Raw genomic sequence first — 16858 nt, forward strand, 5'->3', positions numbered from 1 at the left:
ACAAATGCACAAAAAAGAGGTTAGATATGATATCAAAAACATAAAATGTGGGAGGAGGGGAGTTAAAGAGTAGAGCTTTCAGACAGAGGTCAAACTAAAGAGACCATCAACTTAATATAGATTCCTATATATGTAGGTTACTGTATATGGACCCCATGGTAATCAGAAACCAGAAACCTATAATAAATACACAAAAAACTAAGAGAAAGGAACTCAAACATAATACTAAAGAAAGCCATCAAACCACAAGGGAAGAGAGCAAGAGAAGAAGAGAGGAACAGAGGAGGACTACTACAACACCGAGAAAAAAAACTTAAAAAATGGCAGTAAGTACATACTTACCAATAGCTACTTGAAATGTCAATGGACTAAATGCTCCAATTAAAAGGCATATGGTGGCTGATTGGATGAAAAAAACAAGACCCATATATATGCTGCATACAAGAGACACACTTCAGACCTAAAGACACTCACAAACTGAAAGTGAAGGGATGGAAAAAGATACTCCATGCAAATGGCAATGAAAAGAAAGCTGGGGTAGCAATACTCATATCAGACAAAATAGACTTTAAAACAAAAACTGTAAAAAGAGACAAAGAAGAGCATTACATAATGATCAAGGGAACAATCCAACAAGAGGCTATAACACTTGTAAATATCTATGCACCCAACGTAGGAGCACCTAAATATATAAAGCAATTCTTAACAGACATAAAAAGAGAAATAGACAGTAACACAATAATAGTAGGGGACTATAACACTCCACTTTCACCAACAGATAGATCATCCAAACAGAAGATCAATAAGGAAACATTGACCTTAAATGACACACTAGAACAGAAGGACCTAGTAGATATATACAGAGCATTCCATCCAAAAACCAAAGAATACACGTTCTTTTCAAATGCACATGGAACATTCTCCAGGACTGATCACATATGAGGCCACAAAACAAGTCTCCATAAATTTAAGAAGATTGAAAAAAATAATACCAAGCATCTTTTCCAATCACAACAGTATGAGACTAGAAATCAACTATAGGAAGCAAATCAGAAAAGCCACAAATATGTGGAGATTAAACAAAATGCTACTGAACAACGATTGGGTCAATGAAGAAATCAAAGGAGTAATCAAAAAATACCTGGAGACAAATGAAAATGAAAAGACAACATGCCAGAATTTATGGGATACAGCAAAAGCGATTCTAAGAGGGAAGTTTATAGCAATATAGACCTATCTCAACAAACAAGAAAAATCTCAAATAAACAATCTAACAAGGCACCTAAAGGAACTGGAAAAAGAAGAACAGACAAAGCCCAAAATCAGTAGAAGAAGGGAAATAATAAAAATCAGAGCAGAAATAAATGAAATAGAGACTAAAAAAACAATAGAAAAAATTAATAAAACCAAGAGCTGGTTCTTTGAAAAGAGAAACAAAATTGACCAACCTTTAGCTAGCCTCACCAACAAAAAAAGAGAGAAGGCTCAAATGAGTAAAATCAGAAATGAAAGAGGAGAAATTACAACAGACACCTCAGAAATACAAAAGATTATAAGAGAATACTATGAAAAGCTATATGCCAACAAATTGGACAATCTGGAAGAAATGGATAAATTCTTAGAATCATACAACCTTCCAAAACTGGATCAAGAATAAATAGAGAATTTGGATAGACCAATCACCAGTAAGGAGATCGAAACAGTAATCAAAAACCTCCCCAAAAATAAAAGTCCAAGACTGGACGGCTTCCCTGGTGAATGCTACCAAACATTGAAAGAAGACTTAATACCTATCCTTCTCAAACTCTTCCAAAAAATTGAGGATGGGGGGAAGCTCCCTAACTCGTTCTATGAAACCGACATTACCCTGATACCAAAACCAGACAAGGATAACACAAAAAAGAAAATTACAGGCCAATATCACTGATGAACATCGATGCAAAAATCCTCAACAAAATACTAGCAAATTGCATACAACAATACATTAAAAAGATTATACACAATGATCAGGTGGGATTTACTCCAGGGATGCAGGGATGGTTCAACATCCACAAATCAATCAACGTGATACACCACATTAATAAAATGAAGAATAAAAATCACATGATCATCTCAATAGATGCAGAGAAAGCATTTGACAAGATACAGCATCCATTTATGATAAAAACTCTGAATAAAATGGGTATAGAAGGGGGGCTGGCCCAGTGGCACAAGCAGTTATGTGCATGCAATCTGCTGTGGTGGCCCGGGGTTCACCGGTTCAGATCCCAGGCATGCACTGACACACCGCTTGTTGAGCCATGCTGTGGTGGCATACCATATAAAGTAGAGGAAGATGGGCACAGATGTTAGCCCAGGGCCAGTCTTCCTCAGCAAAGAAAAAAAAAAAGAGGAGGATTGGCATTGGATGTTAGCTCAGGGCTGGTCCTCCTCACAAAAAAAAAAAAAAAGGTTATAGAAGGAAAGTACCTCAACATAATAAAGGCCATATATGACAAACCCACAACTAATATCAACCTCAATGGTGAAAAACTGAAAGCTATCCCTCTAAGAACAGGAAGCAGACAAGGATGCCCACTCTCACCACTCTTATTTAACATAGTGTTGGAAGTCCTAGCCAGGGCAATCAGGCAAGAAAAAGAAATAAAAGGGATCCAAATTGGAAAGTAAGAAGTGAAACCGTCACTATTTGCATATGACATGATCTTATATATAGAAAACCTTAAAGAATCCACGAAAAACTTTTAGAACTAATAAATGAATATGGTAAAATTGCAGGATTCAAAATCAACATACAAAAATCAGTTGCATTTCTGTACACTAACAACGAAGTAGCGGAAAGAGAAATTAAGAATACAATCCCATTTACAATTGCAACAAAACAATCAAATACCTAGGAATAAACTTAACCAAAGAGGTGAAAGATCTGTACACTGAAAGCTATAAAACATTGCTGAAAGAAATTGAAGAAGACACAAAGAAATGGAAGGATATTCTGTGCTCTTGGATTGGAAGAATTAACATAGTTAAGATGTCCATACTTCCTAAAGCAATCTATAGATTCAACGCAATCCCTATCAAAGTTCCAACAACATTTTTCACAGAAATAGAACAAAGAATCATAAAATTTATATGGAACAACAAAAGACCCCGAATTGCTAAACGAATCCTGAGAAAAATGAACAAAGCTGGAGGTATCACACTGCCTGATTTCAAAATATACTACAAAGATACAGTAACCAAAACAGCATGGCACTGGCACCAAAACAGACACACAGATCAATGGAATAGAATTGAAAGCCCAGAAATAAACCCACACATCTATGGACAGCTAATCTTCGACAAAGGAGCCAAGAACATACTATGGAGAAAGGAAAGTCTCTTCAACAAATGATGTTGGGAAAACTGGATAGCCACATGCAAAAAAATGAAAGTAGACCATTGCCTTACACCATATGCAAAAATTAACTCAAAATGGTTTAAAGACTTGAATGTAAGACCTAAAACCATGAAACTTCTAGAAGAAAACATAGGCAGTACATTCTTCAACATCAGTCTTAGCAGCATATTTTCAAGCACCATGTCTGACCGGGCAAGAGAAACAATAGAAAAGATAAACAAATGGGACTACATCAATCTAAAAAGCTTCTGTACAGCAAAGGAAACCTTCAACAAAACAAAAAGACAACCTAACAATTGGGAGAAGATATTTGCAAACCATACATCTGATAAGGGGTTAATCTCCAAAATATATAAAGAACTCATGCATCTCAACAACAAAAAAACTAACAACCCAATTAAAAAATGGGCAAAAGACCTGAACAGACATTTCTCCAAAGAAGATATACAGATGGCCAACAGGCACATGAAAAGATGTTCAACATCATTAACTATCAGGGAAATGCAAATCAAAGCTACAATGAGATATCACCTCACACCTGTCAGAATGGCTATAATTAACAAGACAGGAAACAACAAGTGTTGGAGAGGATGTGGAGAGAAGGGAACTCTCATACACTGCTGGTGGGAGTGCAAACTGGTGCAGCCACTATGGAAAACAGTATGGAGATTCCTCAAAAAATCAAGGATAGAACTATCATACGATCCAGCTATTCCACTGCTGGGTATTTATCCAAAGAGTGTGAAAACACCAATGTGTAAAGATACATGCACCCTGTGTTCATCGCAGCATTATTCACAATAGCCAAGACTTGGAATGGATAAAGAAGATGTGGTATATATACACAATGGAATACTACTCAGCCATAAGAAACAATGAAATACAGCCATTTGTGACAACATGGATGGACGTTGAGGGTATTATGCAAAGTGAAATAAGTCAGAGGGAGAAGGTCAAATACTGTATGATCTCACTCATTAGGTAGTAGATAATAACAACAACAAACAAACACATAGAGACAGAGATTGGATTGGTGGTTACCAGAGGGGAAGAGGGGAGGGAGGAGGGCGAAAGGGATAATTAGGCACGTGTATGGTGGTGGATTGTAATTAGTATTTGGGTAGTGAACATGAGAACATGATTTTAATCCATGCAGAAATAGAAGTATAATGATGTACACCTGAAACTTATACAACGTTATAAACCAATGTTACCGCAATAAACAGCAAAAAATTTTTTTATCGATGTCATAACAGTTTATAACATTGTGAAATTTCAGTTGTACATTATTATTTGTCAGTCACCATATATATGTGCCCCTTTACCCCTTATGCCCACTCCCCAACCCATTCCCTTCTGGAAACCGCTAATCTGTTCTCTTTGTCCGTGTATTTGTTTATCTTCCACATATGAGTGAAATCATACAGTGTTTGTCTTTCTCCCTCTGGCTTGTCTCACTTAACACAATACCCTCAAGTTCTATCCATGTTGTTGCAAATGGGATAATTTTGTCTTTTTTATGGCTGAGTAGTATTCCATCGTATATATATACCACATCTTTATCCATTCTTCAGTTGATGGGCATTTGTGTTGCTTCCATGTCTTGGCTACTGTGAATAATGCTGCAATGAACATAGGTGTGTATAAGTCTCTTTGAATTGTTGATTTAAAGTTCTTTGGATAAATACCCAGTAGTGGAATAGCTGGGTCATATGATATTTTGATTTTTAATTTTTTGAGAAATCTCCATACTGTTTTCCATAGTGCCTGCACCAGTTTGAATTCCCACCAACAGTGCTTGTGAGTTCCCTTTTCTCTACATCCTCTCCAACATTTGTCGTTTTTTGTCCTGGTAATTATAGCCATTCTAATAGGTGTAAGGTGATATCTCATTGTAGTTTTGATTTGCATTTCCCTGATGATTAGTGATGATGAACATCTTTTCATGTGCCTGTTGGCCATCCATATATCTTCTTTCAAAAAATGTCTGTTTATATCCTCTGCCCATTTTTTGATCAGGTTTTTTTTGTTGTTGTTGAGTTGTGTGAGTTCTTTATATATTATGGAGATTAACCTCTTATTGGACATATGTTTTGCAAATATTTTCTCCTTGTTGGTGTGTTGTCTTTTTGCTTTGTTCATGGTTTCCTTTGCCTTGCAGAAGCTCTTTAGTCTGATGAGGTCCCATTTGATTATTTTTCTTTTGTTTCTCTTGCCTGAGGAGACATAATATCCAAAAAGATACTGTTACCAAACACAAACAGGTTCTTTTACCCACCACACAGTAGGGCCAATAACTGAAATGTCAGACTTGTGGCAAAGAAAGGGGTTTACTATTGAAAGGCAGCAGGACAAGGAGATGGGAGTTAGAACTCAGATCCACCTCCTCGAAGGGAAAAGGGTAGGGGTTTTTATCTGGGATTTTAGGTAGGAGAGGGACAGCATGTGCTGGGGTTTTAGGTAGGGGAGGGGGAGCATGTGGCCTTGCTGGTTGGAGCCTTCCCACCAGCCTGTATTTGGCCTTGAAGACTGAATTTTGACATGCGGACCTTGAATTTCAGGGAAAGACAGCTCATTCATATACTAAAGAGGGACAGAAAAACCTAGTTAGTTTTGAACAACAGTTGATTATATTTAATATGCACAGCTGCAGTTAGCAAAGGTTATCTTGAAGTTTTTGCTCTGGGGAAGATTTTTTAACTCCTTAGTTCTCTGCTTCAATCCCGCTAAGGCTGATGTTGAAGAGAGTACTGCCTATGTTTTCTTCTAGGAGTTTTATGGTTTCAGGTCTTACATTCAAGTCTTTAATCCATTTTGAGTTAATTTTTGTGTGTGGTGTAAGATAATTGTCTACTTTCATTCTTTTGCATGTGGCTGTCCAGTTTTCCCAACACCATTTATTGAAGAGACTTTCCTTTCTCCATTGTATGTTTTTGGCTCCTTTGTCAAAAATTAGCTGTCCATAGATGTGTGGGTTTATTTCTGGGCTCTTGATTCTATTCCATTAATCTGTGTGTTTGTTTTTGTGCCAGTACTGATACTGAACCTCTTAATCTCAATGTTGTGTGTCCACTGTAAAGTAAACCAATCACTGAGACATCAGTGCTTTGAGATGGAGAAAGGTTTATTCAAATTGGCCAAAATCAGAAGGGGGAATGATAGGTTCTCTTAAATCCACCTTCACAAGAGGAGAAAGCAGGGTGTTTTAGAGAACTAAGGGGATTGGCAGGAGGAGTTTTGTAGAAACAAAGGGATAATCTGTGCTTCTTTCACTCCAGATAAGCCGTTGGGCAATCTGAATTCTGGGTGTCAATGGCAGCTGGGGGCTGGTTATCTGGTGATCCTAACTTCCATGAAGGCATTCTTTTTCTCTGCTAATCAAGCTCATAAATCATTGTGACTCTTGAGTCGCCCTCAGATTAAACAAGAAAACAGCAAATTAACAAGATTAACTTCTTTTCATCTGTGTCTGTGTTGGGAACAAGGTCAAAAAGTAATGCTGTCCTTATTGAATATTTACAGTAACTCTCGGGTACCCAGCTTCAGTACCATGCTGTTTTGATTACCATAGGTTTGTAGTATGTTTTGAAATCAGGGAGTGTGAAACCTCCAGCCTTGTTCCTTTTTCTCAGGATTGCTTTGGCTATTTGGGGACTTTTATTGTTCCATATAAATTTTAGGATTCTTTGTTCTATTTCTATGAAAGATGTTGTTGGGACTTTGATTGGGATTGCATTGAATCTGTAGATTGCTTTAGGAAATATGGACATTTTAACTATGTTCATTCTTCCAATCTATGAGCATGGAATATATTTCCATTTCTTTATGTCTTCTTTGATTTCTTTCAACAATGTTTTATAGTTTTCAGTGTACAGGTCTTTCACCTCTTTGGTTAAATTTATTCCTAGATATTTTATTCTTTTTGTTGCCATTGTAAATGAGATTGTATTCTTAATTTTCCCTTCTGCTATTTCATTGTTAGTGTATAGAAACACAACTGATTTTTGTGTGTTGATTTTTTCCTCTGCAACTTTACTGTCTTTATTATTTTTAATAGTTTTTTGGTGGATTCTTTAGGGTTTTCTGTATATAAAATCATGTCATCTGCAAATAGTGACAGCTTTACTTCTTCCTTTCCAATTTGGATCCCTTTTATTTCTTTTTCTTGCTCTATTGTTCTGGCTAGGACTGAAAATACTATGTTAAATGAAAGTGATGAGAGTGGGCATCCTTGTCTTGTTCCTTTGTAGAGGGATAACTTTCAGTTTTTCACTGTTGAGTATGATATTAGCTGTGAGTTTGTCATGTATGGCCTTTATTATGTTGTGATACTTTCCTTTTATACCCATTTTATTCAGAGTTTTTGTCATAAATGCTTTCTCTGCATCTATTGAGATGATCTTGTGATTTTTATTCTTCATTTTGTTAATGTGGTGTATCACATTGATTGATTTGTGGATGTTGAACCATCCTTGCATCCCTGGAATAAATCCCACTTGATCATGGTGTATGATGCTTTTAATGTATCGTTGTATTTGATTTGCTAATATTTTGTTGAGGATTTTTGTGTCTATGTTCATCAATGATATTGGCCTGTAATTTTCTTTTTTTATGTTGTCCTTGTCTGGTTTTGGTATCAGGGTAATATTGGCCTCATAGAATGAGTTAGGAAGCATCCCCTCCCCTTCAATTCTGTGGGAGATTTTGAGAAGGATAAGTATTATATCTTCTTTGAATGTTTGGTAGAATTCACTGGGAAAGCCATCTGGTCCTGGACTTCTGTTTTTTTGGGAGGTTTTTAATTACCGTTTTGATCTCCTTACTAGTAATCAGATTATTCAGAATCTCCATTTCTTCTTGATTCATTTTTGGAAGGTTGTGTGACTCTAAGAATTTATCAATCTATGTATATCAATCAAAATGTATCACAATATATTTTGTAGGGGCCAAATATTTCATGCCTATCCTCATGGCACCAGCCCAGTCAGGCCATGTCTTCCAAGGGGATTATACTTTCAAAATTGTTGATTTCAGTCTTTGCCTTGTGATTTCTTTCAGCCAGTGAAATATGAGTGGATTTAATCAAGCAGTGTGTGCCATCTCTGAGCAGAATCTTTTTGGACCAATGTTCTTTTCTTACTATCATGAGCTTTCTCTGTCTTAGATAATGATGATTCCATTAACCTGAATCCCAGAAGGATGAGTGAGAAATATACTTTTGTTGAGGTAAGCCATTAGTATTGGGAGGTTATTTATTACTATGACATAACTGAGACTAAGGTGATGGAAATACAAATTTGCTTTTTGTAGCTTTAAGCCTATGACCAGACTTAAGTCTTTATTTTTAAACAATTATCTGAACATTCCTAGTGTAGGGGCACTAGCCTACATGCCCTATCATCACCATGTGTCCTTCTGGCCCCCTTCTGGGCAGGATGCCAACCACTTGGTATTTGTAACAATCCAGGGCCTGACCAACCCGGATCTGTTTATCTCAAAGAACAACACGTCTTTATTTATTTATTTATTTTTGTGAGAAAGATCAGCCCTGAGCTAACATCCATGCTAATCCTCCTCTTTTTGCTGAGGAAGACCAGCTCTGAGCTAACATCTATTGCCAATCCTCCTCCTTTTTTTCCCCCCCAAAGCCCCAGTAGATAGTTGTATGTCATAGTTGCACATCCTTCTAGTTGCTGTATGTGGGACGCGGCCTCAACATCGCCGGACAAGCAGTGCATCGGTGCGCGCCCGGGATCTGAACCCAGGGCCGCCGGTAGCGGAGCGCGCGCACTTAACTGCTAAGCCACGGGCCGGCCCAGAACAACACATCTTGAAGGAACACAGAGCCCTTCCACATGAGCTATTGGTCCTTGGAATGCTGGTCATACAAGGACAGTCCCTCTTGGCAAGCACGTAGCCTTTGTTCTCCTGCCTACCTAAGCAACCCCCTTTCTGCTTGTGGTAGCAGTAATCTTGTCCACCTGGCTGCCCCTGGACACTCCGTGCACATAAGTCCCAATAAACTCATATGTCTCGTATGCCATCTCCGGGTCTTTTCTTCTGTTTCTCTGCAACATATGCTACACTGCTTGCACAATTGGGCATGTGGTCAGACACCCAGAAACACATTTGTTATAATTTTGTTTTATAGCCCCCTCCCTTTTTTTCAACTGCAGTAAGTTTTTGTGCAATTTAGAAGGGCATGAAATCCACTTTCTAAGTGAAAAGTTCCAAGAAACTTGTCCTTGTGTCAGGTGTGAAGCCTAAGGAGGTACCAGTAGGACAAGATCCATCATGTTGAAGATCACATGAAGACGTTTGCTCAGGTGGTCACGTGATGTGCGGAAAATGAGAGAATCTCCCTGGACTTGAGAGAGAGAGACTCAGAATGTTGCCTACATGTGGGAGAAAAGACGAAATCTATCCAAGTGTTTTCTTCATCCTGGAGAAGATGTTTATTTGTACTTTAGGAAGAAAGGATACAAAGCGATAAAACAAAGACCTTTCTGGATTTAGTTATCCAGATTATAATCTATTTGTTTATTAAAAAATTGAGACCAGTCTACAGTCTCAGCGCCGATATAAGGGACAGCCCTTTGACTCAGAGAATAACTGAGACAGCACAAATTTGTGTCTCATGAGAGAGGGGCGAGAACTCCAATCCTAGTAGCAGATGGGACGCAGGGGATGTTAAGACAAACTTTCTCCTGACAGTGGGTAAAGCATGTGAAAAATCAAGACTGTCTTTCTCAGGGCTGCACATGTGATTGCAGAGGTTGTGCATTGTACTTTTCCAGAACCACAACCAAGGCTCTTCATAATCTGCCACCCATCTGCAATCTTCCCACCCTTGTTCACTAAGAGACCCTCTCTGTACTACAGAAGAGGCTCCCAGTTGTCCCACCAACACAAGGTATTGTTCTTACAACTGTTACTTTACTCAGGCTGCCCCACCAGGGTGAATTAATGACGTACTTTCTGGCATCTCACACTTCTATTTCTTGTATGCTCATAATTCTTACATGCATTGATGTCCACAAGTAAAGCAAGAAATTTACACAACTTGACCACATATTTGTTGTGTGACCCTTTTTCATTTAATTTCTCTAATCCTCATTTTACTCCCTTATCTGCTCTTATTTCAAGGGGGCTATAGCCTGGAGGGTCTCAACCCTGAGTGGGAGGACGTGTAAGAAGGAAGATCCTCCCCAAACTATGAGCAGAGGTTGCAGCCCTCCTCATTCCCAACCAGGTGCGAAAGATGGTGCTGTGGGATGTGCTCATGGTGAGTGGGTCATGGATGGCTGAGAAACCTGTGCTAGGCAGAGATCTGCAGTGCTCTTGTCAAGAACCACAGGAACATCTCATGTGTGCAGGATGTGCTGGGGCAGTTGCAGATGCAGCACCATTGTGCACAAGTTCAAGATGGCCTCTCAGTTGCAGCTTCACAGCCTCGAGCTGGAGCCAAATCCACTAAGAGCTGCTACTCCAGTGTGTAGTTCTTGCTGAATAAGCTTGACTTCTGACTTCCAAGCCTGTTACAAGTTAGGTGCCAATTTCACCTCAATCTGGAGATAAGTCACTATGAATGAACAATGTCACAGATGGGAGAACATCAAGGCCATATTCAATGACAGCAGACTCAAATAGACTTGTTATTGGAGAGAGGCCTCAGCAGCAGTGAAAATAGCCGGAGGCCCTGATAGCCTAGCCTAAATCTGAGACCCAGCAACCAGACCACCACCCGTATACTTGACTAAAGCCTATGGAGAGAAGATTTCAGAGCCTTCCTTGCCACCTCCTCATCACCCACAGTACAGCTTGGGTGGATGGCAGGTGCCAGCATGTGCAATAATCTGGTGATCTCTGTGCTAAGCTGCTACCTGGAGGGGCTGGCTACCCCTGCATATTTAGTACATCCCTAGGGTTTCCCCATGGCCTTCAACCTCTGTCCCAGAAAGTACAACACAATACTGAATGGTAAACCTAAGACACCCGTGACATGGAAGCAGAAGGGGCCTTGGACTTAGGACATGTGCTTGTGACTCAGAATATCCAGCAGGCACATCATGTTTTAAGGGCTTCAGAAAGCAGGGGCAGCCAAGAACACAGCCTTTGAGGCAGTTGCAGTCACCAGCATCTCCCTACATTGCTCTTGTTCTCATGATGCCATCCTCTGCCACACAGAGGCAAACAAATGTCCCAGAAGCCAAGGCAGCAGCAGCCCTAAGTACGTGGATGGCTTTGAACAGGCCAGGAAGGGTTGCCTGGACACTCTGTCCTGCAGGTCACTGATGAAGGACAGTGTGTTCTAGGCCCTGGGGCTGCTGCCCTGATGCGTGCTTTGCCCAGCCACCACCCACGATCTGTCCAGAGCTCCTCTGTGTTGGACTTTGGCTCACAATGCAGGACAGGAGAGTGTCACCAAGCTGAACAGCACTACCTTCAGTAATATGGAGTAGGGCTGGTGGCAGCAATGACATAGTCCAGGAGTAGCTTGGACTTTCTGAGCAAGAGCAGCTCCACCTGCTGCCGTATCTCACCTGTATGAGTACTGTAGTCAAACAAGCCTTAGAGGGAGTGGAGTCCAACCATAATTCCTATAAAGAGGGTGACAAGTAGCCCACATGGCCCAGCCCCTACAGGAGGAGAGGTGGAGGGGGAGGGCACCTTCCCAGCTAGTTTTTCTGATAGTCCCAACAGTCTACAGTGGCTGAAGGGATTTGTCCTGACCCTTTTGACGGGCCACAACCAACAGTGTTCCCTGTCCTGCTGCTGGATTCCTTGCTGATCCCCCAAACCCTCCATGGTTTGGCGATTGTTGCCCTTGTGGAAAGGCCTTATTATAGGATTTCCACTTATGCCAGCTGATTTTGGGGTGAGTTCATGGAAACGGACATTTTCTGTGGATTGTGTGCTGTCATGAAACAGGTATAATTCTATGATTGATATTTTAATAAATCTTATCTGTAGAGAGGGAAACGAGCAAGGCTAGAGCTGTAATTGTAAAGAAGCAGCAGTCCCTCATATTGGTCTGAGAGATGATGGTATTTTGTGGTTTAGACGATATTCAATTTGTCTGTTTGGACAGGATCACAAAGTGATCTTTTTGTGTCTTGATCCACCACGGTCATGGAGAGAACTTGTGTGATGTTGCTAGTCTGTAAAAATGCTTATATTCTACAGAAGCACACACGTAACTGAGGGTCCCAGGCCAGCTCCTGGATATCAGGAATGCCTTCACTCTTTCTCATACATTTCATTGTGAAGTGAGGGAGGAGGTGAGCTGGAGAATTGCAGCCCATCTGCTGGGTCCATTGTGGTGTCAGTTCTCAAATACAGGTCTAGGGTAAAGATAGAAGGAGAAAAAAGCATTGTCAGAAAATAATGGAACCATGATGAGCCTGACTGGTGGAGGAGGGGAGCCTGGGCTGGTGGCACCCAAGACTTTCTACAAAGGGAGGAGGCAGTATTCAGGCGGCCAGGGAGCCCCGGGCTCCTCCCCTGAGAACCACCTCCTCTCCATTCCCTGCTGATGCCTGACCCCTCTTTACCTCCCCTCCTTCATGAGGAACAGATGTCACTTTTCTCCCTTCTCTCCAACTCTCCTCCATCTATTTTCCCCCCCTCCCACTCTCACATTAGCCATCTCAGTCCGAGAAAATGCTTAAATGTCAGCCCCATAGGGCTTAGGGCTGGGAAGTGCTGAGCCTCCCTCACTGCCAGATGTCAACTTGGAAAGGGCGAGGGAGTAGCAAAGGCTGAGCAGGGACCCACATTTGTGGGCCTCAGTGCCTATCCTATAGCATATCTGAGAATATTCCTAAGAGGTAGTGAAACTGATATGAAATAGAAATTTCTATCATGGAAAGCATTTTGCATAAGATATTCATAGTGCTGAAAAGGTACTTCAATTCAGGAAAAAATTTTGGCTCTTACCCTGAAAATAAATATTTAAACAATTCATGATTTAACAGAACAAAATGACACTCTGCCTACTGGATCCAACAGGAGCATGTGTGCACGCACGAGTGTGGGTGTGTGTGCATGCACATTTCTTTGTTAAACTTTTGGCACCAAGATGGCTATTGAGTCATTCTTACCTATACACAGTGAGCTGACTCAGAGTCAAATTTTCTGATAAGTTTACAGTGCATCTTCCTAAAACAAATCTTGTCCATTCTTTTTTGGGATCTGAGGGCTTTTTTCTCCTCTAGGGGAGCATGCTTTCTTTCTAATTCCCAGATTTTATTCTCAAGCTCTTTAGTTAACGAGAAGAATGACAAGGAAAGATGTTGGTAATTACTGAATGTTAGTGTATGAGATCCCCTTCAACTGATGAATGGATAAATAAAATGTAATATATCTATACAATGGAATATTATTAAGACATATAAATGAATGAAACACATGCTATACATGGATGAACCTTGAAGACATTATGCTGAGTGAAAGAAGCCAGACACAAAAGGCCACATATTGTTTGATTCCATTCATATGAAATGTTCAGAATAGACAAATCCACAGAGATGAAGTAGGTTAGTAGTTTCCAGGAACTGAGAGGAGGGAGAATGGGGGCTGATTGCTAATTGATAGGGGGTTTCTCTTTAGAGATGATGAAAATTTTCTAAAATTAGCTAATGTTGATGGTTGCACAACTCTTTGAATATGCTAAAATAAGATACTAAGTATATTATACTATAACTATATATTATAGTATAAATAATTATACTATAACTATATTATACTATAAATAATATACTATAATAATATACTATAATAATAATAATATAATATAAAAACCACGGGACTGCACATCCTAAAAGGATAAATTTTATGGTAAATAAATTATATCTCAATAAAACTGTTATAAAAAAGAGAATAACATAGGGGCCGGCCCAGAGGTGCAAGAGGTTAAGTGCGCTCACTCCGCTGCAGCGGCCCGGGGTTCGCAGGTTCGGACCCCGGGCGCGCATGGACACAACACTTGTTAAGCCATGCTGTGGCGGCGTCCCATATAAAGTAGAGGAACATGGCCAAGGATGTTAGCTCAGGGCCAATCTTCCTCAAGAGAAAAAAAAGGGGAGGATTGGTATCAGATGTTAGCTCAGGGCTAGTCCTCCTCACAAAAAAAAAAAAAAAAAGAGAATAACATAAAAATATAGTATAATGGAAGGGTCATGAAATGTTCCACCACCTGGATAAATGAATATGCAGAGGAAACTTTCCAAAAACAACATTGCAAAATTGTTTAAAATGAAAGTATAAATTAGAGTCACACACTATTGTGAAATTTAATGCCATTAGTATTAATACTTGTCAACATATTACATTGACAGACTACATACTTTAGATTAAAATAGTCTAATTGACTATAACTTGAATATTTATATGAAGTATCTTTGACTAGAAGAAAATATTTTAAAGTATGCATTTAATTTTGTGAATAACTTCAATTTTTCAAATGAGGATACTAACAAATATTGGAAATTTCAAAAGTATAGAATGAATAATATGATCTGATTATGTTGAAAATGAAAGGACATTAAAAGATAACTCAAAAGCATTCATTCATTTCCAAGTATTCACTTTCTTTTTTCAGTTAGGAAGTGACATTAATATAAGGAATATCATTTTATTTATTGGCCAAAAGATATTGCAAATGATTCTATATAAGTATTAATGAAAAACTTGGAAAGTATTGCCTTAAAAGATTATGAAAGTATAATATTTTGTCGATCACTAATATAATATTGGTAATAAAAATATTTTTTATTCAAAATTAAATTTCTATTAATCAATGCTTTAATAGTACCACATAATTATTATATTGATAAAATAGAATTATTTTATTAAGTTATTTCATAATCTAATATCAATAATATGAGCTCAGATGATATAATAAAATTGGGATTTACAATATGTTTACCCTTAGAACACAATTATAATTCACGTTTAATATTTTTGTTAATTATTCTATCATTAAAATTGTTATTTTATCAGTTAAAGTTACCTTTCTATTTTTGCTGCTTTAACATCATTCTGGTTTTCCAAGGTCTTCATGCTGCTTTTCTCTTGGCTCCTAGACTTGATAAAAATCAACATATCACTGAATCTTGCTGTTCTAAAATCTGAGGCCTCTTGCTGTCTGGGTGTTGCAGGAAGAAATGTAAGTAGGTTTTAACATCAATCATATTTTATTTCTAATATTCAAATTAAAAAGTTCAAAATAAAATGTGAAATTCTCAAGAATGTAAACTTTGTTAAATACAATGGAAATGAGTATATATGAAATATATTTCTTCTCATTCAATCCTAAAATCCTTTTCAGAACCATTTCATAAGCACATGATTGTGACAAATTGGTTAAGCCGCCGTGGCTGGGATGCCAATGACCTGGGAGACAATGTGATACCCTGGGGTAAATATTAGGCTAAAACCTAGAAAACTTGACATAAGTAGCCAGAATCTTCATAATGGTATTCAGACCCTAAGATTTCCTTTACTACCAACTTTTATGTCATGTTGAGATAGGTAGCTAGGTAGACATGAGCTGGGGATCATGGCTGGAGACCTTGCTGCACGGGTGGAGCGTCTTGTTGGCATCCTACAAGATGCAGATAAAGGGGAACTGAGACCCGCCTGGCGCCAACACGGGAGTCTGAGAACTTCAACCACAATGATAAAAATAACGAGTGCACAAACAACGCATACAAAGCCTTCTGCTATACACCTCTAGAGGACATTGACCTTTCTTTAATTTACATACGAATTCCATATGCATTAGCCCCCCTTCCACCGGGGATGATTGCCACGACAGTTCCGGAGATTCCCCTGAAAGGTCATGAACTCCCCCTCCCGAGGTGTGGATGGAGGAAAAACCGTTATTGGCAGATAACCAGATAATGCTAATTTCCTTCTACACAGCCCAAATAAAAATAAAACTAACCCAAGACACGAGGCAGATGCGTTCTCTGGCACTACCCACTCCTCACTTGGAGGGCATCTGACCTTTCCTCTAATAAATCTTTGCTTGCTTGCTGTTGCCATTGTGTCAGGTATCTGAATTCCTCTCTTACGCTGACCAGGAACCTGGGCGATCGGACTTTTCAGTCCGGTTACAATGTCACATCTTCTTACCACTAACCTTGCATCCATCATGGCACACTCTTCATTGTCTCTTGCTGAGAAATAATCTAGTGTAGCACTTTCTTCATATTCCTTAGACTATAACACACTACATATATCAACAAATAATATATGCATATTTATTTATTTATGGAATATTTATACACTTATATATCCTGATAATATTTTTCTGTTATTTTGTCTAAGAAAAACATTACTTGCCTTTCTGAAGCCTGAAGTGTCTAAATATTCTATAAATTGGAAGGAATATAAAATGAATTGTCTATTCAAATAATCAGGCCTCAATTCTAAAATCTCTCCTCTCTTCTA

At 39.0% G+C, this 16858-nt stretch overlaps 1 protein-coding gene across 1 annotated transcript in view; it reads right to left on the reverse strand.

Annotated features, from left to right (window-relative positions):
• The window catches only part of DUXB (double homeobox B), a 29079-nt gene extending 12521 nt beyond the window's left edge, over positions 1-16558 (reverse strand). Inside the window, 1 exon segment of the mRNA XM_058527719.1 lies at positions 16480-16558. Coding sequence (XP_058383702.1) covers positions 16480-16558 — 79 coding nt within the window.
• Positions 16559-16858: the final 300 nt, after the last annotated feature.

The sequence above is a fragment of the Diceros bicornis genome, chromosome 32 (assembly GCF_020826845.1).
Source record: "Diceros bicornis minor isolate mBicDic1 chromosome 32, mDicBic1.mat.cur, whole genome shotgun sequence".
Taxonomy (NCBI): domain Eukaryota; kingdom Metazoa; phylum Chordata; class Mammalia; order Perissodactyla; family Rhinocerotidae; genus Diceros; species Diceros bicornis.